Below are 26,911 nucleotides of genomic sequence, written 5' to 3'. Positions count from 1 at the left end.
GTAAAACTTTACATAAACACTCAGCTGTATGTATGTTTTGTGATTCACTTTCCACCCACCCCCACACTGCATTTCACAACACGTACCCATGTCGAATACATTGGCTCTAGTCTATTCACTTTAACGAGGGTAATCCACCCTGGACATTTTCATTGTCAAACATGAACAGTGTTGCAAGGAACATTCCTGCACTCATCTTTGAGTACCTTGCTTTTCTTTAATGCAACTTCTCCTCTCTGTGGACTCAGCAGAGGAGTGCGTGCCTGACTGAACTTCCACACGTGCAATCCCTAAGGTTGACTTAGCCAAGATTTGCTAGTACCTGTCCTTCAGACTGTTGCTGGAGCTGCTGCCCAGAAGGAGCCCAAAGTGCCCATGGCCTTGGGCACCTGGGATTTCCACCCCTGGCCTCTGGTGGTGCGGCCAGTGCCCTGAGATTTGCTGGGAACATCTGAACGCACTTTCTACTGCTCCTTTCACATCTTACTCACCAATGTAGATCGTCACACTTTATCTTTTTGATCACTAAATGATTTCAAGCTCCTGGTCAGGACTGAGATGTTGGCAAGAGAGAGGAGTGAGTGAATGAAGACTCTGCTAATCGGCCTCTTTCTTCTTCACACAGCAATTTTCCTAACAGATGCAATTACATTTGAGAGCTTCAGAGAACAGAATCTTATGTTTTATTTCTTTATTCATCATTTTACAAATGGGATTCACTGTAAAAAGGAAATTGCCTTTGTGGTTCGGTTCTTCAGGCTGGAGTGCTCTGAGCTTCAGTTTTTACACCAGCTGCTGCTGCCACCTTTTCTCTAGTGGGTGAGAACCAGCCAGGGAGGGAGGCTAAGAAATCAGGTAGAGTTCCTTTAAATCCAATATATTTTTATTCTTTGTAAATACAATGAGTACAACCTTTTAACTTCACAAATCAGTTAATTCACTTTGTACAAGAAAAGTTTTACTCATCCTATGATAGTCCAAGTGCTGAATATTTTTCCTCAGTGCTAGTACCTAATAAATCAAAATGTGAAAAGTACAGCAGCTATTTTAAAATGTTTGTTTCTACATTTCCATAAGTATAGATTCATACCAAAGGAGCAGCTTATAGTGTAGGACGGTGTGTGTGTGTGTGTGTGTGTGTGTGTGTGTGTGTGTGTGCATGTATGCGTGCATGCGCATTCAAGGCTTTACTAGAAACCGGTTTTCTGAAAGGCATTGAAGAGTCTCAGGCTATTAGCAACGGATCGATCAAGAAAGCTTTTAGCCTCCATCTCCTTGGGGTTCCTTCTGGCATCATGTCTCTGTTCATTTATTCTCTGGTGCGACTGACTGAAACACGAGTTCGGACCCCCATTGCCTTTGGTCGCAGCACTTTGTTAACGGGACAGCAATCTGCCTCATCATCCATCTCCACTTTATTTGGTTTGGCTGTTTTAATTCATCCTCCCTCAATTTGCATTCTTTTAGTAAAGCTCTTCTATTTTTGAGATGTTATCCAACCTGAAGTCTTGGTGAGAGTCTCCTTTTCGTCCACCAATTCCTTTGACAAGGTTGCCTGGCCTATGGTATCAAAGAGAAGGGGGGGGAGAGGGGAAGAAGGGGAAGGAGGGGAAGCAGAAGGAGAAAAACAAAAGAAAGAGAAAGGAAAGAAAAAAGATAGAGAAAAGCAAGTCTCACGGCATAAGCTACCTTTCATTCACTAACTCGGTTCTGAAGGCCACTTCATGATGTATTACGATAGAAGAAAAACTTTTGATAAAACTTTTGATTTAAGACCTAACCATTATTTTTAAAATAATTTCTCCAACATAAAATAGTTCTGAAGGCTGCTGTCTGATGTTATATACAGAACTATATTTGGTTACCCAACATTATCTGCTAAAAAGGAAAAGAAAGTTCTACCGATGTTTCAGCTTTTGAGAGTTCAGCCTGATCTTCCAGGTAAGAAGCAGAATGGCATGGCCTGTGGCAACCTCCCTACTATAGCCCCCCTTCCCAGGGCGTGGCTCTGCTCAGGTGGTCCTGTGACAACCCCTTTCCTTCCCAGGCTGCCCTACCCTGGCCGAGGCAGCAGGTCAAAGCGACTGGAACTGTTTTGTGTCAATTGGCATTTTTTTTTCCTGAAGGCTACACATTCCCAGGTTTATGCTTCCTGAAGGGTTTGTTAGTTGAGGCTTATTCTCCGTGGGTAGAAGTTCATCAGATACTGTCCCATCCTGAAAAGTGGGGACTCAGAGCTTAGATGTCACTGGATTTGTACATATCTGAAAGCAGTCTTGTAATTGGCACGTTGCCGATGGTTTTTTTGAAAAACACTTCTTCTATCGTTGACGGACTAATAGAACGTAAAGCTGGCAAAAGCAACAGGAGTTTTCCAAAGCGACAGGGTTGAGTGGGATATCTGGAATAGGAGAAGCCATGACAGCAAGGTAAGAGCGACGACTCATGGGAATTTGCATCTCATACGTGAACACACACCATCTTCAGCATAATTTCCTGATTGGGCCTCTTTAATACCACACTCTCCCTGCGACAGAGACCTACGCAGGTGCTACTGGCCCTGTTGTGTGGGTTGAATACTTGAGGCATGAAGAACATAAATGATGCTGCCAAAATCACTGTCTTTACATTAGCAAAGGGGTTGCATTTCATTTGGAGAACAGGTAAGTTTAAGAAATACAGTTACTGGGGTGCCCAGGTGGCTCAGTCGGTTAAGCCTCCGACTTTGGCTCAGGTCATGATCTCACTGTTCGTGAGTTTGAGCCCCGCGCCGGGCTCTGTGCTGACAGCTCGGAGCTCGGAGCCTGGAGCCTGCTTCAGATTCTGTGTCTCCCTCTCCTCCTGCCCCTCCCCCTCTCGGCTCTGTCTGTCTTTCTCTCAAAAATAAATAAACATTTAAAAAAATTTTTTAAAGAAATATAGTGCTAAGTGTAGGTCAAATAATACACTAAAGGTTGCCAGTGTCGAAAATAACCATGGTGTTGATGATAAAAGTAGCGATAACATTCACATTTTCTGATTCTCAAGGCTCCCTCATCAGGCTAGTTCCCTCAAATAAAATGGTTTCCTTCTCGAAGCAATTCTCCAAATTATTATTCAGGCATTATACTTAGTCACTCTCAGGAATAATTCCATCCTTATTACACTGCAAATTAAAGACTAAGTTCTGTTGGGTGGCAGTGCCACCCAACTTTCATGTCAATGAAATTGGCATATAATTAAAGATGTGAGAAATTGCTTAACAATTTCCTCTCTTGATGTCCAACATGCGTCTGTGCTCAGATGTGCAAGTTCGATTTTCTGCTGCCTTTAGATGCCTGTAAGCCACTTCCTCACTGTAGCCCTGATATTTCTTCAGTCAATTGTTTGGAATCAGGCATCCACATACTTTACAGGGAGGTCTCCCTCCACTACAACAAATCACCTGGAGGACTGAGCTCCAGGGACACCTGTCTGTACCCAAGCTGGGTCTAACCCCTGGCCACAAGGTGCTAGCAACTGACAGATATCAAAATTCCTTTATAGGAGCTAGGTAGCTGAACACTGCATTTAACTGACCAATCACTCCAACCTGCAAATAGAATCCAGGGGAGAAATTGTCATGGCTGTCTGTTAGCTTTGGGTACCCAGGAGTCCCTCTCTTCCACCTGATTCGAGGCTCATCATTCTTTCTGAGCCTCTGAGGACCCCAATTGGCTCCTTCACTGCTCACCTTCATAATCACCCAGGGACAAGGACCACCAGACCACATTTAATAATGTGGTATGGAAATGGTGGAGCTTAGCTACATTTTTTAAAATACCCTAATCCCATCACTTATTCTCCTTGCTCAAAATATCTTCTATGTTTCCTGGAAAGTAATCCCCAAGACCCCCGTCTCCCTTCCCCCTTGGTCATTTACTCTCTTCAACAGCTCCCAGGGTCAGGCCGAGCAGCAAGAACCCTGCATTGCGTACGCAGGGGCTGCCTAGACAAGCCTCTGCCATGTCTGCAGCACTCACCCAACATGCTGGAAGTTTCCTACAGTGAGGAACCACTGTGGGAAATAGTAACTTTCAGAAAGGATAGATTTGAGGGAATCCACAGACCATTAACTCTTGATTTTCTGCAAGTAGAAAATCCACTCACCTACTTACCCACTCCTTTCATTTCCTACTTAGGAAAGGACTGGATAGTCAACAAGAATTAATTGTCTGTTAGATGTCGAGTACTGTACTACCTAGGAACAATAACAATGTGTGTGTGTGTGTGTGTGTGTGTGTGTGAGAGAGAGAGAGAGAGAGAGAGAGAGACAGGCAGGCAGAGACATTGAGAGAGTCTGACTAATCAACATTAATTTTTAGAATATAGGGCACCTGTGTGGCTCAGTCAGTTAAGTGTTTGACTCTTGATTTCGGCTCAGGTCATGATCTCACGGTTTGTGAGATCGAGCCCCACATTGGGCTCTGTGCTGACAGCACAGAGCTTGCTTGGGATTCTCTGTCTCTCTCTCTCTCTGTCTCTCTCTCTCTGTCTCTCTGTCTCTCTCTCTGTCCCTCCCCACTCTCAAAATAAATAAACATTTAATGAACAAAATTCCATGTCAAAGCAGTTGTGTTCTTTCAATTAATAATTTCCTTGTTTTGAGGCTGGGGTAGAAGTAATATACTTGTCATTTTCCTAAAATAGACTTCTGTTAATTTGTGGTTTAGCTCTCTCAGGTCACCCTAGGAGAAGCTTCTGGTGCACCAGGCCCTCTCAGGCTCCCCTTCCTCTTTGCTGGCACCTCCCATGGCACCTCTACCAGTCCCTCTACTAGCTGTTCCTGCAGCCCTTCTCCCCTGCTGAAGTCCTGCCATTCAAGGACCAGCTCACATGTCATCTCCTCCATCACCCAGCCTTTCCAGACTTTCCTTAGCAACTAGAATTCATCCCTCCCACTCCACACTTTGCTTTTTCTCTCTTCTCTGTCCTCAGTTGAATGATCACTTCTGCCTACTTCACGCAATGATAAGGGAAAGTGTCTTTTTCTTTCTAGTGTCCCACAATACTCACCAGGAGCCCCTCACATAGCAGAGTACTCAGCAAATGCTTGACTGAATCAGTAAGTGGATATCACATTCTTTTCAGTGTGATGTTCTTTATGCCTCAATGACTATAGATGTCAGAGGTCAGATATGACATACAAGTTTGTTTTTAGTGGGGTGGGGGGGGTAGTGCCCAAATTATGTACTGTTCCATTTTATAATTTTGAACAAATATTAAGTGCTTACTATACATTCTGAAATTTAACATGGATTTAAATGCTTAAAACCATGGCACTTTAATTTGAAAAACATATACACATGTACTATCACTCAGCACAGGTTCACTGATATTCCATGGACAAGGAACGGTTTTATTCATTAGTTTTCAAAACAGGATTTATAATAGAAATAAGCAGATCATAGCAGAAGTGGTATCACCCCCAGTGAATACAGGTGACTTGGTATTTCGCCAACCCCTTAGGTGAGAGAGACATTAACTGCCTCTACCCTCTCAATGTAGTTACTCCTAGCAGAGAGTCTATGGGTGATGTTGAGATGATCAAGACAGGTTTGCATGGGCTTCCTTTCAAGGTCAATCGAAGAATAAACAACAGTAGCAACTCTTTTCTAACCTTACATCTACCACAGTCCTAACTTAGGAAGCTAGCAGGATTCCACCAACTCTTTAAAAGCCTTTTTTTTTTTTCATCTTAAAATGGAATCAGAAAGTCTATAACTCTTGGTGGACTTGTCCATTGGTGCCAGGAGGAGTACTGCTGGAGCTCCAGTGGCTGAGAGGTCCTACAACTAGCCAAGAATATTCTCTGCCAGTGGGCCCTGCTTGGCCAGAAGTTGCTATGACTCAACAGAACTCAGTGGATACCAGTCATCAAAGCCAAACAGCAATCATGATGGGGCTAAAGATGGCCTCTCAAGGATGATGTGACCACTCTCTAATATATCAACTAATATACCATTTTGGCCTTCATTTTTGACCTTTCCCATATCAGGGTCCATTCACACAAATGTGTTCAAATGTTTTGATGGATCAACTTGTTCAGCCAGGACAGCCATAAGGGGTCTGGCAATGCTTTCATTTAGATAATCTAATCTTATCTGCTCCTCTCACCCATCCTGTGCAATAGGTGAGGACACAGATTCTAGCTAAATTAACTGGCTGGTAACAGGATGATTAGTCACAGGGTCTGAACTGGCTTATTACCGCGTGCTCACACATTCACAATGGAAGCAATTTTCTTAAGTGCACGTTCAAGGCAAACAAGAGTCACCTGGTATGGATGTAACTGTTGAGGGTTAGCTGAGCCTCATCTTGAAGGGCTGCGATGGCAGCAGCATTCCGGAAACTTCTCAGTTCAGAACCACTGTGTGTAGGAACTAGAAATGAAGACCAGGAAACTGTGATAAGCGACACAGGAAATGCAGACGGGAAAGCAGCTCTCTGGACATGGATGGCTAGCAGGAGAACAGTAGGGTCCCCACTGTCGAGAATGGGGCCAGCCTAAGAGTATCAGCTCCCTTAAAAACCATCACCTCTTTTTGCAATGATCAGTCTGGACTTTGAGGTGGCAGAACTAGGGAGGTGGCAAAACTGTGGAAGGAGAAGAGACAGGGGTTGGCGTCTGCCTACCAGCTTTGAAAGTGACGATGCATTTTAGACAGGCAAATTCGGTAGCATCTAACCGGAGTTGTCTAAACCGAGCCACCACCTCTTGTAAAGCTTGTATTTCAGATATGATCTTGTTCAGCTTCTGGGAATCTGTGTTGTCACCATTCATGCCTAGAATAGAAATATGGAATAAATGCTCTAATATGAAGGCATTTTCATGATTTAATATTGATTTTTGACAGAATTCTGCATATCAATATCTATTCAATTGTCACTCTAAGATATCTGATTCCGTGTAAACTGGCTATATTGTATGAAAGTTAATATAAAATCTTCTCTTGGATGATAACAAACACAGTAATTTGCATTTAAATAACAATGCAAGCAGTCATGAATACAACAAAACAACATTATTTGCATTTAAATATAGATTTATAAATGACAGGTATACTCTATTGTTCAGCAGGAATTTGTTATTCTTTACATGTTGTTCTTTTTTCAGTAATGTATTTTTATGGTAATTTCTACAACAAAGTCATTAAATTGTGCAATTCTTACCAGATACAGCCAGTAGAGTGTTAGCATCAACCGGAATGGCCCATTGTGCTATTCCTAGAACAAACAGTTCTCTCCAAGCATCTTCCAAAAGCATCAGCTGTCATACAATAGATGTATAATATAATATAGTGTGTAATTTATAAATTTATAAACAATTTCAATATGTAAATTTCCATTATTTTAAAAAGTGTTTTAAATGCCTGTCTTGGTAATTTTTCCCCTGAATATTCTAGCTTTCTTTTCTTTTCCATATTTTCTTTTTTGAAAAGGTGCCTATAGATAAGCACATGCATCTGAGAGTCAGCCATTCCAATTCCCCAAACTTTGCTTCCTCTGGAAAGGGGTTTACCCTTCATTTCCTTGCATCCATTCATTCCTGACCACCTAGAATCTTCTCCAGAGACCCAGGCTCTATGAAATGCCACCAGCAGCTCAGCAGGTGATCCCTTTCATATAAAATACTGATATTATCAGGGTCGAGGATTATAGACTAAGCGTGCAGATCTGGGCCCCCATCTTCCTACAAGGTTGGGGGGCTGGGCAGGGAGCAAGGAGAAATCACTAATTCCCAAGAGGCATGCAGGGAAATCAGGGTGTAATTATGTTAATCGGGTTTTGCTGAGTTTACCTCATCTCACTGCCTGATTTTTCTGAGACTCATAAGTGGACAGCATCAAGGTGCTTGTCATTTTCATTCTAAGAAAATGTGCTACTGAATATTTAAAATGAAAATCTGGCTCCTTTTCTAAATTAATATACTGGATTCCACTCCATTGCAGTTTGCTTGTTGTTGAAGGGTTTCCACTGAAGGGCTAAGTGGCAGACAGTAAGTAAATTTTGTTTGTATTAAAGAGTATACAGATACCTGTTTTGAGAAAAAATAGCCAGTGTACACACATGCACGTGCACACACATGTGCACACACACACACACACACACACACACAAACACACATACACACACACAGCAAATGGTTAGAGTCAGCCAGTAAACCTGGTCAAAGAACCTAACCATTTTGAAAAAATCTGTTTTTGAAAAATCTCTCAAAAACCAGCCAATTCTGGATGATTTATGTGAAGGGATTTCCTTTTGAGAGCTAAGAGCTGAATTGTGAAGGCTTGTAACCAAAATCACAATAAGACCAAAGGTTTAATTTTGAAAATGCTTTATTTTTAGTTTTATTGCATTAAGTACAGAAAATAATACTTTAAAAATGCAAGGTAAACAATATCTAATTCTGACCATGTCTGAAAGTCCAGGCTATGGAAAAAAAGAACATCCCATGCTAGAAGATTAAATGTTTTGAGCACATTGCTAGGTCTGTCTGTAGGAAGGATGCTTCATATTAAAAGGCACTATCATGCTTTAATTAGGTATAAAATGAATTAAATAAATAAACCATTTGCTTTTAAAACTACTTATTAGCTTTTGGGAAGTTTGTCATTAATTTCCATGAATGTCTGGGTAACAGCCAATAGTTATTATGAACACTTCATTTTCTTTTTTCCCCTCAAGATTAGAAAAATTCCAGCAGAAGCTATTTCTGATATTCCTAACAACAAAATTTCTGGCTTTTGTTACAATGTAATTTTTAGCAGCACATACTCTTTCTCCCTCTGAATGTCATTTACAACTGCAGAATTATGCACAATGCCCATGTGTTTACAAAACCTCTAAAAGTACTTAAAGAATCAAGGGAGATCCTAGCCTAGAGTATGCAGTGTACCCTTTAACTGTACATGCTGATAAATTAGTGGTCAAGGCTGTATCACAATGGAAAATATAAAGCTCTGGGACATAAAATACTAAGACTAGCCTTGAAAATATTACAGGGGAATACTCTCATCATCTATTTCTCTCAGGTCCAATATTCTTAAGAAACATCGTTTTATTAGCAATTTTAAATATCATTAAGATTTCAAAAATTTGTGATTCAATTAAACAGAGAGAGAGGGAGAGAGATGTTCTTCTATATTTGTTTTTCATAGCCCAGATCTAACTTTCCTGAAATAACATAATTGCATCTCTTAGTAAGGGTTCCATAGCTAGATATTTTGAACCCACAGTAGGAAGCTAGTAAAAATCGTTTTCCCATTGCTGCTAGGAAAGGATGGCTGGCCTTCGTGATTTATCCAGATAACCTCCAGTTTCATAAGGCTGATGACTGTTGTTTTTTACCCACCCCCCCCTTCCCCGAGAGCTCAGTACCCTCTTGGTCATACCTGGTCCTGCAAAGATAGCGTGGAGAAAGCTGGTACACTCTTAGCCCACTTGATGCTCATAAACAGAAGCCTGGCAGCTGATTCACACACTGACTCTGTGGCCACTTCATACAGATACATTGGGGTCCCATTCACTTCATGGGGGTACTAAGCAGGGAAGAAAGAGAAACACCAGGGAGTGAGGAAACCACAGCTTTGCAAGAAGAGCCAATCTTTTAATTTTCTAATTAGAACAGGGAAGGAGACAGGAATTTGGGTGTTCTGCTGAAACATGCAGTTGCCATTGGTAGATAAAAAACAAACATCTGTATCTATAGACTTTGAGAAATAACCTCTGGGAAAGGCCCATTTCCAGTCTTTGGGGGCCCATTCCTTCCAGAGGGGCATCTGGTTTTTCTGTCCCCTGTGGCAAGTTTTCCTCAGGCTGAGCAAAGTGCCGGGCCTGTCTCCCAATTTAGACAAGAGCTGCTTGCATTTGTGTAAATAAAAATAGATGTGAAAAAAGTATAAATTAATAGGCATCCCAAACACAAATATGCATATGAGTATTTTTAGAAAGGATTAGTATATTATGGAAATATTTCAATTAGACATCTTAATCATTCACAGAGCATTCCCATTCATAACTGACAACATATTCATAACACTACTTTCCCAAGCTTATTATACACATCAAGGGTAAGAAAGCAATATTAAATATTGTGCTTGTGTGTGTGCCCAGGTGTTTGGCTTCCTTGCAGAGTGGGGCTGCAGCTGGCCCTCCCCTTCTCGGCCTGGAGTGGGTGCTTTGGGTAGGTACCAGCTGGAAGCCTGGAAGGCAGTCCCTAGGTGGCAGCCTTTTGAAATGGTTCAGGCTGTGGCCCTGCTAAGTAGAGACTCAGTCGTGATATAAATACATGCATCTCAGAAAAGAGGGAAGGGAGAGTGGAAACTGAAGCCAGATTCCTCAAACTGTCCTAACAGGGTGAGCTCCACACATTGTTGTTGCATTAGAGACCCACAGCTTTGCCCAAGGAAACAGATCCCTGAGATCTGCAACTCAGGGACTCTTTTCTACCAGCGGTAGCCAACTCCTTTTTGCTAGAAACAGAAGTGCTCTTCTGGTCTCCAGAAATACCTAGGTTGTTCAGCCAGGGCTCCACACCAAGGGCTTTTTTTTTTTTTTTTTTTTTTTTTTTTTTTTTTTTTTTAACAGGTGCAGGTTCCTGGGCCCCACCTCAAATTTGCAGAAACAGACTCAATGGGGAATGGGCCAGGGAGTCCACATTTGTAGCCATCTCAGAGAGTGACTTTACTGCCCACTAAAATTTGAGCACTCCTGGCTGAACAGGGAAAAGTAGGGAGGGGGCCTACAGCTCCCTGCAGAGCCTGACTCGGCACCGCACCGTGGCCAGGTCTATCTTTTGCTTGACCCCTCCCCGCTCAGAAGAGATGGGCAGGCCCTTCTCCTCCCTCAGCTAGGCACCAGACTCCCCGAGTCCAGCAGGGACACGAACCTTGGGCGTGGGCTGAGCCAGACTCACGAGAGTCTGCCGCTCCGGGGTGGCGGACACGGCGGCCAGCTCCAAGCCATGCGGCTCCAGCTGCGTGACTGCGGTGAAGAAGGCTGGCGCGGGCAGCGCTGCGGAGGGGAAGTGCGCAGCCGCCCCGTTCTCTTCCTTATGTCCACGGAAGTAGAGAGCCACCTGCTTGCGAATGGTGGACGTCCGAGGCCCCCGCTCGTGCTGCACCGCTGCAGAGACAGACAGACGGACGAATGCCCAGGGATCAAAGACTGGACAACACTTAGCCGCTGCCGCTCTCCCGGGCCAAATGCCCCATCTGGGCAGGCAAGGTCACTAGAGAGGTGAAGAGAGGGAGGGAGAGGGAATGTGTGCGCGGAGGACGCTCTGACAATGTCTTACACTGGAGGCATTAGAGAGCTGAGGCTGAGAAGCGGAGCCGGGGCCCAAGTGTCTGATAATGGCCATGCCTCAAGCAAGACTAGGTGTGCTCTCTGTGGGTTCAGGACTCTTTCCCACCCAGGGTGGTCGCAGGGAAACCAGAAACCTTCTGGGCAGGAGTAGTTAGATACCCTTGTATGCGACAAAAGGGAGAGGGAGCATTGCACCCAGCCAGGCACAGCGTCCCTGCACACTTTTCCTGCTCCCCCACCTCCACCCCCGCCGAAATGGCTTTTGGCCTCCTAGGGCGTCAGGAGGAAAAGACCCGAGCCCGAGCCCAGGGCACACTGTGGGATGGAAAGAGGGAGCGCCCGTCTTGGAGTGTGCTGGAGGAAGGCAAGGGAGATGTGACAATTACCGCCAACAGTTTAAACAAACAAATTAATTCAGGGCAATCTTCCGTTCGCAGAGCTTGACAACTTGTCAATACACAAGTTCAACAGGTTGGACGCTCCCTCCTGCTTCCTGTGCCGCGGAGGAAGGATCACTCCCCAGTGGGCGCTGTGCCTCCTGGTGCTGCCACCCAGCCCGGCCTGTCGCCAAGGCAAAGTCCTCTCAGCATCCTATCCTGAGACCCTATTCCTCCCTTTCGGCCAGGACCCCCCCCCCCCCCCCCCCCCCCGCCTCGCCCCGCAACCCAGGCCAGGCCTGGGGCGCCCTCGCCAGGACACCACCGGACACGCACTTGGACTAAGTTCTTTGCGCAAGAAGCATCTTACTGCCTAGTTCTTGCTGCGCGCGTTTAAGAGCCTTCTGGGAGTTGGGTGTCAGAGGCACCCCCAGGCATCACCCTGCCTCTCCAGCCTCTCTTTGTAAAACCGAGAGAAGGCCCAGAAAAAGCCCAGATCGCCACAATGGCCATCCTGATTTTGGAATCTTGAATTAGCAAACAAGGGCTTGAAATTCCGAGTGCTTGCGTCTCTGCCCTCCCTCCTCCGACACAGTGCCCCAGTCCCCACGATCTCCACCCTCGAAGTCTATCCAGACTGCGAGATTCTGCGGGAGACTAACAGGCTTAGAAGTGGCCACAAAAGAGCTGCAAAGAGAGGCTAGAAGAGGTATTAGGATGTGAAGCAGGAAATACCGCGCGTGTGTGCCCAGCAGACTGGGGCTCCCGGCATCGCGGTCTCCGTGGGGGTGGTTATGGGGCACAAGTTTCCAATGTGGCCATGGGCCATACTTGGAGAGTTCCATAGGATAGGGACTGGGGGGAGAGTTCCATAAGGGGTGGGGGCTCATGCAGAGAGACGGAAGGATATGACTGAAAGTCCGAGGCCAATTCCCAGCATCTGGAAAGATGTGCTGGGGAGATGATTTACATTCATTGGAGTGCCACGTATTTTCTGTACATATAATTTGCTTACTAGTCAACCAACATTAGAGCGATAAAAAGCGGTACTGATTACCATCTTTGTTCATGTTGACTTCCAAACACTTCTTCAGCCGACACGCCCTGCACTGGTTTCTGTGCGTCTTGTCCACCGGGCAGCCTCCCTGGAACAGAGCGCAGGAGGTCAGCGGCCCCAGGGCCTTTAGACTGGAGACGCGAAGCCGGCGCCAGGTGGAGGGAAACGTGGAGGCGGGAACGGACCCCGCCACGGACCTAGGAGCTGCAAGCCTGGGTCCGCCAGACTTAAAGGTCTTGGGCATGAGCAGGGCCAGGCAGAGAGAGGGCTGGGATTCCAGGGGCTACTTCAAAAGGAACAGCCCCTGAGCCTACGAAAGTGGACAAGGAGGAAAAGTCCTTCTCAAAGCAGGTGAAGGGTCCCAGCGCCTGGTTGCCCGACTGCTGTGCTGGAAGTTGCTCTAGAGGGGAACTTCTTCCAGGAGCGGAGGTGGTGCAGCAGGAGCGACACTTTTCAGTACCGAAGACAGCGACCTGGCCCAGAGGCGGAGGCGTCAGAGCTGGGCTGGGAGCAGGCATGCTGGTCGGGATCGCCGCTATGTCCAGAGTCTACCTCTTTCTGTTACTTTCTGTCAGATAACTCTCTCCCACTTATTCTTCACTATGCTGTTTCCTTACTCTTGCCTTTGTACCTGAAGCCATTCTTATAACCAGCATGTGAAACTTGTCTTAAAGACTTGCCTCAGCACAGATTCATGGAAACAAAGCCATTCCTGGAAAGTGAGCAGAAGCCAGAGTGATTAAGAGGGCAAGACCTACAGAGGTGAGGATGGGAAAGGAAGAGTCCAAGGCCTAGGCAAAATCTACAGATGCCCACTATGTAAATATGACCAGAAAGATAATGTGATGGACTGTCTGACAAAACGATAATATGGACTGAGAAAATTGGCATTATAACTGGGGGAAAAAAAAGAGCTAATTACTGACTTACAAATATTTATTTGAGATGCACGAGAAAATAAATGTTTTAACTAATGACACTTTCTGGGAAACTATTGGCTATTAGAAGAGGAAATTTACAGGGGCGCCTGGGTGGCTCAGTCAGTTAAGCGACCAACTTCAGCTCAGGTCATGATCTCAAGGTTTGTGAGTTCGAATGCCATCGGGCTCTGTGCTGACAGCTTGGAGCCTGAAGCCTGCTTCGGATTCTGTGTCTCCCTCTTTCTGTTCCTCCCCCGCTTGCACTCTCTCTCTCTCTCTCTCTCTCTCTCAAAAATAAATAAAGATTAAAAAATTTTTTTAAAGAAGAGGAAATTTACAGAGAAAGTTTCTAATGGAACTTCAGTGTTCATTCAGTGTTAGGTGTTATTACTGAGGGAACTTATACATAGATACATATAGTCACAGCTACATATGCATTTTATACACCAAAAATACAGAATAAGTTTGGTGCTCTCCTGTGTTTATACGACTTGCTACTGTTACATGTACAGTGGGAAGAAAGAGAATATAATAAATGCATTTTATTTTGCTTCATAACCTAAAAAATTCATATACTCTGAATTTGGAGTATGCACACTTTCTGAAATAGCCCTTAGGAAAAAATAACACACTTGAATATACTTTTTTATGAGATCCCACCCTTCTGATTTAAAATATGTTGAGGTAATATTTACAATAAAGGTGGGGCAGAGGTTCATAATAATTTCCATATGTTTTAATTACTGTTAACAATAAATTAGAATATTATTTATCTAATCTTAGAATAAAAGAGATAAAGGAAATAATCTTTGCTTTCTAAGTGAATTCTTTAGGGCATCTTTGAGGGCCAGTGCAATAGCTCAATGTAAAGAGGTTTAGAGAACTTGTTATTAAATGCAGTCATATATCTATCCTCAAATGTCATCTTCCTAGTATTCTGATAAACAAGCTAATGCAAAATCGAAGCCTTCATTTGTTCTTAAGAGTGTCTTGAAATCAGATCATATGTATATAAATATCTGAAGCTTGAGAGAAAGATGAGTGCTTGAGCTCAGCCCATTTATTCTCTCTGTAAGGAGAGGACACCAAGCCTGATGAGTCTATTATCAGTCCTTTACAAGGACTTGGACTGACATCAATATGTTTGAATTGATAGCCAACCCCTTTGAAAATATCAGGCATAACATCTGAGATTTTGATTCCCCAATTCTGTGCATTGCATAAAATTAAAAGGTAATTTAAGTAGAAGCCTGCTCAAATCTGAGGACCCACAGTAATCTCATATTCCTGCGGGGCTACAGGGATACAGCCCTGCATGTGTATAATGTGATGTGTCCATATGGTGAGCTAGAAACTGATACAGAGCTGTGTACCCAATTAAACAGGTAACAGGGCTGGAGTTCCAAATAACTTATCCAAATGTAAATATCATCATGTTTTTGTTGATAATCCAAATCTATTGGAAATTAATATGAGCAGACATAGCTTTAGAAATAGAATAATTCACTAGCAGCAGACAATATTTGTGTATGTATACACATATATAAATATTAATTAGTGAAGATGTTTTACCATTTTGGTTACCAAAGGATGACTTCTGACTAATACTTTCTCCAGGATCTTCTTGGGAGTCAAAGTGGTGGCTCTGTGCTGAGGGTCTGTGTGCCTGGCTGAGGAGAAGGCAAAGTGTGGGGCCAAAAGGCTGATCTCCTTGAAATGAGCCTATTGCTGAGCTGGGAACTGAGTCAGGGGGTCCTACTTGCTCTTTCTGGAAGCTTTGGCTCACTCTCAGCCCATGCTCTAACCCCCTTGTCTCTCTGAGACAGTTCTGCTTGCTCAAGACCAAAACACAACCAACCAGGCACATCTTCTAAGCAGAGAAAGAGAAGACATGGGAGTCTTGGAGAGGATCCAATTTACCTCTTCCTTGAGAGTCTTCTTTTCCTGTGCACTCTGCCTTTCCTGTGACTCCGCCTAGCTAAAGTCACATGGGTGCTGAAGCCCCACTGACCACTACCAGAGCAGTCCTGCTACTCTGAAGTTGAAAGGACACAGCCCTTCACAGGGCAAGCCCTCCGTGTTCCAAATGATCATGCTCACTTTGGGGGGCAACCTTGACTGAGATGCCTTGTGCCTTTTCCTTCTACCATGGCAGGCAGTGGTCAGGTCACTGAGCTTGGGTGCTGCTAGGAATGTGGGTGGGGTGCAGGCAACAGAACATAGACTTTCTCCAGATTGCACTTGTGGTTTAGATTCTGAAGTTCCTTAGGTCCCCTTCTCTGGCTTCAAAGCCACTGGGTGTGGGCCATACCCTGTGTCAAAGTGTGTCAAAGGATTGCAAAAAGTGGGACGTGTGTGTGTGTGTGTGTGTGTGTGTGTGTGTGTGTGTAGGGAGGAGCCGGGATTTCAGATTTTCCCCTGCAAACTCTGTATCTTCCCTTAGCTCTTCCCGCCTTTCCCACGCGGAAGGGCCTCTGAGCGTTGAGGCGGGAAGGAGGGAGAGGAAGGGAGAGGTCAGAGCTTGGTCTCTCCCCAGCAGCCTGGAAACTCGGAGGAGGCCTTGGCACAAACAAAGAAAGGGGAGGCAGCAGACGGAAGCCGGGCGGTGCAGCCCTGGCCGAGGTACCTGGTTTCCAGACTTGCAGACATACGTCCTATTCCTTCGGATACTCCGTTTGAAAAACCCCGAGCAGCCGTCGCAGGCGTAGACCCCGTAGTGTTTCCCCGAGCTGCGGTCGCCGCACACTTTACAGGGGATATCTAAAATACGGCCTGAAATCGCAGGAAAGACAGGGAAGGGGGGAAGGGGCGAGAGGGAGAGGAGGGCGGAGAAGAGGGAGGAAAGGGAGCGGGAGAGAGAGATGCTAAGCAATCTGACCTCTGAAGGGATTAGCACCGAAGCTGCGGTAAAAGCAAATAATGAAGTGATTTTATAGCCAAACTTTTTTTCCTTGAGCAAGTGTCAGTTTCCTACAATGAGCATTATTCATGCACCGCTACATGTATTTGGGTCTCTTCTAATCGCTGAGACCCATTTTGGAATAAAAGATTACAGCAGGCCGGGGCGGCAGCACGGCCGCCGCTGCCTTTCTGCTCCGCGGAAAGTTTGGCCGCGTCCCTCCCCCGCTCTCGCATTAAACAGAGAAAGTTGTTAGCGCGCGAGGAGACAAACTTGAAATGTAAAAGGGGAAAGAAGAAAAACAAACACGGCTGGAACCGGGGATGGCAGCTGGAAGGCAATCGAGTTTTCTCTGAGCTGCCGGGCGGTTGTTATTATTAGGATTATTATTGTAATGCTAATACTAGGATTATTAATGATAATAAGGGTAGTGGTAATTGCCCAACTTTCGCTTTACCTATTTTAAAAAATGCTTAGTGGATCGCTTTTGAGAAATTATTTCTTTTAAGAAAAGAACATTTTCCCCCCAAAGTAACTAGGACCGGGCTGGGCAAACGAGAGAGAGTGACGCGTGTGCGATCCCTTAGCAGGTTAGCGCGGGACAGCCACCCCCTTCTCCCTCCACTCCCCAAGTTCTTCTTCCTCAAAGACCTGTCTCCTCACACTAGATCTCGGTTGGGTCCCTTCCTGCCTGTTTTCCACCACTGTGGGAGGCTGATATTTTAAAGGATGTAGCTGGTTTCTCTAGACTGTCCTCCACCCTTATTGGCCTCGACAGTCGCCTGGTTTAAGAGAACTTTCCCTGGAATCTCCTCAAGCCTGGGGTGGCCATGGACGTTGGAGGAATGTTAGGGAGAGGGTTGTATCCCAAAATTCAGAAGAGAAGGAACTATTTTCTCTAAGGTTCAAGAGTCCAACAAGCCTGAAGAGATTTATAGGGACTTAGAAATCTTTCCTCCCACAAAGTATTAAAGTGTTAACATTTTGGTAGTAACAACAATGATAGTAATAATTAACTTCTTTACATTAAATTTTCAAGTCGCTACTCGACCAAAGACCTCCAGTCTGGGGCCGAGATGCCTCCGCCTCGATGAAACTCGACAGTTGCTCCCTGGGGCGCTCAGGTTCGGGAACGCTATCAGGCTGGGGTGCAGAGAAGCGAGTCAGAACAACCCGGCCAGGGGAATAGAGAAGGCGTGGGCCCCACGTCGGGAAAGGCCGCTGAGGTCTCAGAAGTGGAAACTTGCTCGTGGATTTTGAGGCGTCCTGGTAGGCGCGAACCCCTGACCAAGGCCTAGGAGGAGCTGCTGGGGGCCGGGAAGGAGGGACTTAGGGAAAGCGCCGGCGGCCAGGGTGGGGGTGGGGGTTCGGGAACGACCAAGCTCGGCCTGGGTAATTACAACTCCGCCATAGCACCTGCCTATACAGCCACCAGTGACCCGTCAAAAAGAGTAGCATGGGAATTCAGACGGCGACAAAGGCCGGTGGGGGAGGCGCGCGGCGAGGCGACCACCGCCTCGACGCCCCCTTTCCAGTACGGTGGGAGGAGAGGTTGTGCTGGGGGGAGGAAGGGGCTGGAGAGCTCCAGACGACGCCACAGCGGGTCTTGTCCCTCACCCCCTTGGGCCTGCCAGTGCGCCCACAGGAACTCACAGCCGCCCAGCAACCGGGGACGCGAGCTCTGCTGCGTCGCACTCACGCTAGAAACAGTCAACTTGGTTTCCATATTTTGCAACCATCGTTCCCAGCATGACACACGCCCTCTGGCTGAGCGGGGGTCCATGTTTGGGGTTCAGCAATCTTGTCGCCCCAGCTGTCTTCTTCCCGGTAGCAGTTTTGATGATGCCAAGATGAGCGCGCAGGAGGAGCAGTGGTGGGCTTTCTTTTCCCCCCCGCTTCCCATCCAGACAGAGGACAGGGACGCACATCTCTGGGGAAACCCATGGGACGCAGGGAGGACCAGTGCAGGGTGGGTGACTCTCCTCCAGCTGGGGCGGGGTGCGGGGCTCCTCGACAGTCGCCCCTCGGGGCCTCCACAGCTGCGGGTCGGCCCTGCCACGGAGCAGACCTCCGAGTCACGGCTCCTGGGGCAGATTAGAGGCAGGCGTACTCGCCCGGGGCGGGGCACAGGAGGGAGGGACGCGAAAATTCCGGGGCATAGCGGGTCTGCGCCTCAGACTCCGCCACCCAGCCACGTAAAGGTGACTTGGGGTCACGAGACAAGCTGGTTGACCCCGTTGCAAAGCTCCTCTCATTTAGCAAACCGAGCGAGCTCCGACGTGAGGCAGGCGGGAGTTTCCTGAGGCTGGAAAACCGTTCTTAACTTCCCTCGCCAGGGGGTCCCCTCGGGGCTTTTTGTGTGTCATAATTGCCTAAAGATATATGGCAGCTTCGATTACTGTAATTACCATCAGAGGCTGTTGAAAGAAGTTAGTCTGGGCTGCAGGGGTGACTGGCCGGGGTCTTGTTACCACCCAGGCGGGGCTCCCGGGTGACATCGCTCTGCCCTCCAGCTGTGCGAAACCGAGCGAGGCGGGGGCCGCAGACCTCGCGGCCCGGCTCGGTCCTGACCTCGCCCGCTGCGCGCCGACCTCCTTGCCGCCCGGGGCCCGAGGGCCGCAGGTCTCGGGCCCGGCTGCCGCCACCTGTCTGGAGAAGGCCGGGATGCAGCGGCGCCGCGGGCGGGGGCCGCCTTCCTGCGGGCCTGAGAAACTATAACAGCTGCGGCCGAACCCGCGCCGGGTCTCAGGCTTCCGAGGCCGAACTCGGGCCCTTGGGAAGTTGGAAAGCTCCCAAGTTTCCCCAGCGTGTCACTCAGCCGTTCTTTCTGAGTCCGGGCGGTTCACCTAGGTGCCAGTCCGCGGGTGCGGGCCCCCAGCGAACCGAGCTTGGCGCCTGCCCCTTCCCCCTGTTCCGAGGCCTCGCTTTTCAGGCGCCCCCCGCCACCCCAACACGCATCAACCCCGCCGACTCCTCACCCCAAGTGGGCGAACGAGTCCGAGGCTCCTTACTTCTAGGGAAGAAGGCGAGGGCCTGTCTCAGGGCGAAGTAGCCAGGAGGCCTGCCGAAGCCCGCTGGCTTCTGTTTTTGCATTAGAGGCTCGGAATGCTGCAGAAAAGGTTTCCTTCTGCCCCTCCAGGGGAGGACCTCACACTCCAGAACCTGGGCCACAAAAAGCCAGGCCGTCTCGCTTCCCAGAAATTGGAGCAGCAAGGGCCAGCGTAGGCCGGAGGCTAACTGGAAACGCCAGGCCTCCGCAAGGGTCGGCTCTGATTTGTGCGGCGGCAAAGTTTCCTGCTCTCTTCCCTCTGCCCTGGTTCTAAACATCTCTCCGTTTCTCTTTATTGTTCACGTTCACTTCACTTGCATTTTTAAAACGGTAACACCCAAACCAAAGCGAACGGATAAAGTGAATTGCTTGCCACTTAAGTGGGACTTCATCATCAGTTCTCAGAAGTATCTTGGATTCTCCCAACTTTCAAAGACTCAAGACAATGAGGGCGTGAGGGGAGGGGGTGTTTGAGGAAAGCAAGGAGCCGCAAAAATGCTATAGGCAAAGACAACAAGGGCGGCGGGAGATCTCCGGGACGTAGGGACTGCGGCGGGGGGCTACCTCCAGTCTTGGGCCCCGGAAAAGGCAGCCCTGGGCCACCGGAAGGCGGGAACTGAAATGCCCCCCGGGAGATCCGAGCCTTGCGACAACGCCCGCCCAGCGCCGGCTCCGGCCTCCACATTCTCGGGTTCCGCAGGCACCGGGAGAGCAGATGCCCTCACACACACACACACGGAGCCCCCCACTCTGGCGTCTGGGGTTGGTTAGAGATCAGCCACGGCTCGACATTCTGACGGGGAGCTACCAGCTAGGCAAGTTTGAGGGAGGAGAGAAGCGCGCGAAGGGAACAGGCCGCACACTCCTGCCTCTGCCGAGCTCCCGCTCGAAAAATCCTTGGGATTAGGGATTTGGTCCCCTCTTTGCTAGAGCGGTTCGCCATACTTTAAATTCCCCAGTTATGACCTACGCGGATTTAGGATTAAGGAAAATGTGACTTTTAAATTGTTTCTGCTTCCCAGTTTGCAGGATTATTTGAAATAACTAGAAACGGGGTGCAAAGCATTCCTTTCAAATCCGCTTTGCGCAGAGTTGCTTTTGCGCGCTGGAGCTCGGAGTTTTGAGCGAGCGTGTTATTGTGCTACAGCCTGGAGCTGCGGCCTAGTTCCCGCCCCCCGTCGACACTCCCCCCTCCCCTTTCCCCGCACCTGGTCTCTAAGCGGATGCGACTCGCGGGACTGGCGGGCTGCATGGGTCTCAACCTTCCCACCAAACCGGGGGGGGGGGGGGTGGGGGGTGAGAAATCAAGCAATCCAGAGGTAACGAAATTCTTCCCTCACCACGAAACATCCCGACTCACGGGCTACAAGCAGCTGGGCCAAAGCGCACACGCCGCCGGAGTCCCTTTCCCGGGCTCGGAGCCGCAGCGTTCCGGGCAGGATCTCCCCGGACTCCTCTCCCGCCCACCCCAGGCTGCGCGCCTGAGCCCCGCGGCGGCCCGAAAGGTACCCACTTGTTGATCCGGCCGGCTTGCTCATGCTGGCTGTCCCGGGGCGGAGCGGTTGGTGGGCGCTGCCCGAGTCCCGGCCGGCAGCGCCCGCCTCGCCGCCGGGCGCCGCAGCTCTCCAGCCGCCCTCCAGCCTGCAGGCTCTCGGGCCGGACAGGTGGGTGTCGGTTGCGCGCTGCGCTGCTCCCTGGGCGCTCAGAATTCGTTCCACAGTGGGAATTTAAGCATCCTCAAGTTTCTTCCCGGCTCTTGCAAAACCGCAGCTGCTGGGAATGTTGCTTGGTATGGACACACGCATGGACAGACAAACGGAGAGACGGACGGGCAGATCGAGGAAGAAGGGAGGAGGACAGCGAGAGAGGAATAGTGAAGGACAGAGACGGAGACACGAAAATGGTCTTCCTACGGAGCAAAAAGGACAAGATCCCACTCTTTCCCCATCCCTGTCTCTCAGTCTTCAATTTCTCCTTCTACATTAAGCATGCAGAGTGTGGCCAGATCTCTACAGACCGCTGCTCTTTTAAGGAAAGAAGGAAAACACAACCGCAGTCTCAGGCAGATGGGCTCGGCGCTGCCCAAACCAGAGAGCGGAGTGGGAAACTAGATTGCTGGGAAGTCTTCCGAGGGAACAGGCAGCCGGGTCCCAGTTTCCGGGGAGAGCCGCGCACTGAGCGGCAAAGGGTCCCCGAAGTTCATTACCCCGTGACTTTGTGCTTGTCGCTGCGGGCTGGGTCCCCTGTAATATCTCCAGAAGCGCTCTGACAGGCAGCCGCGGGGAGGGGAATAGGGCGTCCCTGGCCCACTTAGCTTTTCCCCCAACTCCTGGCGGGGTCTGACGTCAGCCATGTGCGGGGAGGGGATGGGAAGAGGGAGGGGGTTAAATGCTAATGATATTAATGAACCTCCAAGCGGCTCCCAAAGAAAATGCAGGCGCTGTCGGAGCTGCCGAGTTAGAGTGTGAATATGGGAGTGTGGCTCTGTGCGTGCGTGATGGTGAGGACGGTGCTGCTCTTGTAATAAAAATGAATTATTATATTTCATGGCAAGGGGAAGGGGAGGGGAAATGGAGCATTCTCAAAACGCTTTCCCCCTTCTCTCCAGAGCGCCAGACAGATTCGTGGAAGAAACTGGGTGGCTGTGTGTTTGTGTGATTGTGCGCACCGGATATGGCCATGTGAGTTGGTTCATTCTTGGTCCCGTGCCCTTTCTGTTGGGTAAAACTTGGATCTGGTCCGAGGTGAGTAATTATTCATTTTGCAACTATCTACAGAAAGTTGTAGCTGAGGACGCTGTGTGCGGACTTGGGGCCTGGGATGGAGTCTGCTAAAGGCTCGGCGTTCCTGCGGCCTTCGCGGGGTCCGCTTGGGCACCAGCCTTGGGGTGGGTGCGCCCGCTTCCCAAAGCAAAGCCGATCCGTAGCACAGCGAGGCTCCTGTCGCCTCCATTATCTGCACTGGAGCGGCTGCAGGACAGAACTTACCCTAGCAGGCTTCGCTGCCCCCCCCCCTTGCCGAGTAGCTTCCAGGGATTCTGGGGAGCTTCTTCCGCCTTACACCCCCAGTCCTCCCGCCTGCCTTCCCCCCCCCCCCCCCCCCCCCGACTGCAGTGCTCTCTCACGCCCTGGTCCCTGCGCCGCTCTGGGAGAGCGCACGCCTAGGGAGAGGTGATCCCCAATCTCCAAGAGATTAATTCTTATTTAAGCTCTCCCAGCAGCTTGAACTTGTCGAACAAGAGCTTGCCCGCCGGTCCTCCGGGCGTGGGCCGGCTAGGGGTCAGGGGTCACACCTCCTGCTCTCCCGCCCTCCGCGGCGCTTTTGCTGGTGGGGGGTGGGGTGGGGGAGGAGAACTGAGATCCGCTCTCCGAAATTCTGCCTGCCTTCCCCCAACTGCACTTTCTTCAGACTCAGGGTCAACCCGGGCTTTCGATCAGAGTTTGTGTGTGTGAATGCTTGCGTCCCCCGAGCCCTCGGAGGGCGCAGCAGCCCCTCCGTCCGGCGTCTCCCGGGCACAGGCTGTGCGCTCCTGCAGGAAGCCGCAGCACGTGACTGCAACTTTCCGCAGCAGCCTTTGCGGGGCCTGGACCCCCGGCCTGCGCACCCCACACGCACGAGAGCCCGCGTCCTTGCCAGGGTCGTACAGCCTCCGGGGCTCGGGAGCTGGGGACACCCGGAAAAAGCAAGACAGGGGACGACTATTTCCCAAATTAACCCTCCTTGGCTTTTTTTTTTTTTGTATTGGGACGAGATTAGGGAATCGTGGGACTAAACCATAAACCTGAGGGTATTTTTGAGGAGAATGGAAAAGAAATTAAAATTTTTGACAGCCAAATTGGGCAGCGTACTGGCCACGCACGCGAAATGGTACAAACTTTAACTCCGCGCCCAGAAAGGGAAGTGATTTCCAGGCGTCGTTTGAGAAACACAGTTATTGTCCGATGCTCGGTTTTGGAGCCTGGGGTTCTGGCTCCTGCCAGGGACCCACTTGTCCCGCCGCCGCTGCCTCTGCAGCCGCCGCCACCACCGTCACTATCATGTGGACGCAGAGTGGGGCGCTTCGTTAAGGACAAAGAACAAGATCCAAGTACAGTACTGCATCTCAGGCGAAGACGAAGTCCAATGTCAAAGACTAGACCTGGGCCTGTCCCTGGGGCAAAGCCTTAGGATTCTGTGGCAAGAAGGCGACCTAGAAACTGCTTTTTGGGAGGGGTCGCTTGGAGGTAGGACTATGGCTCTCGAAGGGTCCAAACTACCTCTTCCTCTATTCCCCGACATTCTTGCCCTGCTGGCTCATTTGTAGGCATAAAAACTTCTGGAAAATACTCCCGAGGCTCATCAAATTGTCTCAAAATCAAAATGGGAATGCCTCCCTCTTTTTCCTGTCACCAGTCCCTAATCAAGCAGGGTATCCAGGAGTCCAGTGAATAGAAACGTGGGCGCGCGCGCACACACACACACACACACACACCACCACCACCACCACCACCACCACCACCATCCAGTCCTGGCAAAAGGCACAACACGCGCGCACACACCCGCAGCATGTTCGTCCTGTGTTCTGTGCGCCCGGCTGTAATTATCGGCGCGCTTTGCATAAATCACAATGCAGTTCTGAAATCATCATGATGACTTTCTGGCATGATTGGTTCAGTGGCAACAGCAGCTACAAGATCCAGAGTAGGCGGGAGGGGCTGGGGCGCTTGCCGCCCACCAGGTCCAAGGGGAGCCTAAAGCCGAAGTGCCAGGCTTCTGCTCATTCAAAGGTGTTGCAGGCCACAGGGCCCTCGGATCTAAGGTGTAGAAACTTGGGACTCTCCTGGGTGCAGCTCATAGAAGAAAGTCTCCGCAAGACAGACTGTCACTTTCCATCTTCCTATCAATGCGCTGCAGCTTGAATCACAGTAGGTGCAGCCTGAATCACACTAGGTGCTACATAAATGTTAGGTGAATAAAGGAGGAAAGTCTGCAGATTTCCCAAGAAGCCCCAGGAGGCACAAGAAGGCTAACTTCTGGTAGCCAGGATGTGGGGGTTCAGCCTCTGTCCCAACTAGCTGTGTAACCTTGGGCAAGAGACTAGACCTCTCTGGGCTCCAATTGCCTGTAAATGATTATACCCTGTTCAACCTTAACTTTCAGAGATTTTTCCTGAAGGGAAAAATCCAGGAGGGGAAATGATTGCTAAGGGGCAAATGCCACCTATCTCAGAAATGCATTTTAACAGAGACACGGTCTCTGATGAGTTTATAAGCAGTTGTCTTGGGGAGGGAGTGGAGCCACATCCCCAGAGATTCTGAAGCCCTTCTGACCAGGTCTTAAAGATAGTCCTAACTTCCTCTTTAGCCTCTTGTGAGTGTGGGGCTCTCCACCAAAATCAAAGTCAAAAACACAACGAAGGCATCTTTTATCACAGAACATTTTTACTTTGGCCCAGGAGGTAAGAAATAAGATCACGACGAGAAGGACCATGGAATCTAGGGTCTCTCTGTCCATCCATCAATCATCACTCCATTCATCACATACTGAGCACCCATTATGTGTTGGAGATTAAGGACCTGATCTCTTTCTCAAGGAGGCTACAGGGAGAGCAGACACATAAAAGGTGCTAAATGCATTGGCTTGGACTAAAACACAGAACATTCTGGAAAAATATACAAGGGACCCTAAACCAGCATGGAGTGAAATAGCCTGTGAGGGGATGCCTGGAAAGCTGGTCTTGTGTTACGGGAATCTACTGCCTCTGAAAACTGTCTTATAGCTCACTCTCCCTACTAATGCCCCTTCCCATCCACTTAAAAAGGAAAGTAGAGTCAGGTCAACTAAATGGTATGAGAGAGAGAGTCAGGGGTGCAAGGCACCCTTCCAGCATCAGATTATGTGGGTCTGACTCCTAGCTCTCCATTCACTAGCGTTCCTAAAAATGGTGCCATTTTCTCCAGTTCCCTTATCCATTCTTCTAAATTAAAACAGCAAGGGAGAAAGAAAAAACTTTTCTATTAGCAAACAGAGCTGAAGTTAGTGTGGAACAGAGACACCTCTTCCCCAACCAATGATCAATGCCCTCTCAGAGGTCATTCTACCTGTGGAGATTCATTGCTTTAAAATGCCCTTCACTTCACTGACTAGCAGAGTTGAGAAATACACAGAGCCAGGAAATGTCCGGGGAAATCTACCCGCTAAGCTTGGCTGAGGTTTGACATTCTTTCTCCAAAAGATGGTCCAACACACGTTTTATTTATGTGTTTGTTTGTTTACATGAAGAGAAAGCTGATTTTCAAATCATAATTCAACCTATGGTTGGTTGTTGCTTCCCCAGTGGATGGGGCATGAGAGAGAAAATGGGTCATGGAGCAGATTGTCCAGCGCAAAATAGGTGCTCAGTGAGGGCTTGCTAAGTGAGAGAATGAAAGAAACCATCTCGTCAAGCTTGCTCCTGATTCTGCTGTGGGCCTCTCTACAAGTTGCTTGCATCTTGTCTAATTCTACTCAGAAAAGACACTGAGAACAATCCAGAATAGAGACAGGTGCTCTAGAATCCAACTGGTGCTGAGTTGTGGAGTTTTTTGTTCACACTTTCCAGGACTGTGTTCACTATGAGTTGTCTCTCTGCTCCCTACCAGTTAGGAAGATGAACACTGTTAACAGTAACAGGATTAAGAAAATGCGCTGTGTGACAGGCTTCTCTTTTTTTCCCCCTTAGCAAATAACATTGTCTCTACATTCATTCACACCCTCCCTCCCCTGGAACCACAGCAGCCAAAGAAATTCAGGCTGAGGATTAGAGTAAGATATTCTTCTTGACCCAGGAATAATCAAATAGAAACATCTTTCTTTCCCTTATCCCTTACTTTATTTCCTACATAAAATTATTTATTCACTTATATCCTGTCTTGGTGCCAGAAGAATTTATCATAGCTCTCATGTCAAATTGCTTTATTTGGGACCTGGGCTCCCTCCCTCAAAGAAAACTCATTAGAGATGTATTTAAAACAAAAACAACCAAAGATGTTACCAGAAACATAGGAGCAGGAAAATAATGTGGTCTCCTTCTCTCCCCCCAGGAAGATGGGTCAACAGAGACAAAGCTGCCAGTTTCTTATTTCCTAATAGCAAGAATAAAAAGTTTATGGGAGACATGAGAGATGTTCAGCTCTCCAAAGGCCAGGGAGCTTCTTGAGACAGAGACTATCTGATTAATCTTCGGATTGTCAGTCCTAGTGCCTTGGCACATAGTGGTTCTTATAAATGTGGAATGCGTGAGTGACCCTGCCTCATGAAAGA

General features: G+C 48.5%; 1 protein-coding gene across 2 annotated transcripts; it reads right to left on the bottom strand.

The window, feature by feature from the left end:
• Positions 1-664: 664 nt before the first annotated feature.
• Positions 665-21,916, bottom strand: NR2E1 (nuclear receptor subfamily 2 group E member 1). Of its 2 annotated transcripts, none has more exons than XM_086707540.1 (9): positions 21,144-21,916; positions 16,309-16,454; positions 12,763-12,850; positions 10,910-11,145; positions 9,414-9,560; positions 7,192-7,288; positions 6,655-6,804; positions 6,296-6,401; positions 665-843 (listed from the first exon to the last, which is right to left on the bottom strand). In XM_086707540.1, the coding sequence occupies exons 1-9, from the start codon at positions 21,166-21,168 to the stop codon at positions 813-815; spliced, it is 1,026 nt and encodes a 341-aa protein (XP_086563666.1). In that variant the 5' UTR covers positions 21,169-21,916; the 3' UTR covers positions 665-812. The 2 variants fall into 2 exon arrangements, with proteins under 2 accessions (XP_086563666.1, XP_086563665.1); XM_086707539.1 differs by lacking the exon at positions 665-843 and adding an exon at positions 866-2,401 and having other exon boundaries at positions 21,144-21,911.
• Positions 21,917-26,911: the final 4,995 nt, after the last annotated feature.

This window comes from Puma concolor, chromosome B2 (assembly GCF_028749965.1).
Source record: "Puma concolor isolate L17-30 chromosome B2, mPumCon1.1.hap2, whole genome shotgun sequence".
Taxonomy (NCBI): Eukaryota; Metazoa; Chordata; class Mammalia; order Carnivora; family Felidae; genus Puma; species Puma concolor.
This window is presented reverse-complemented; position numbering and strand designations above follow the sequence as displayed.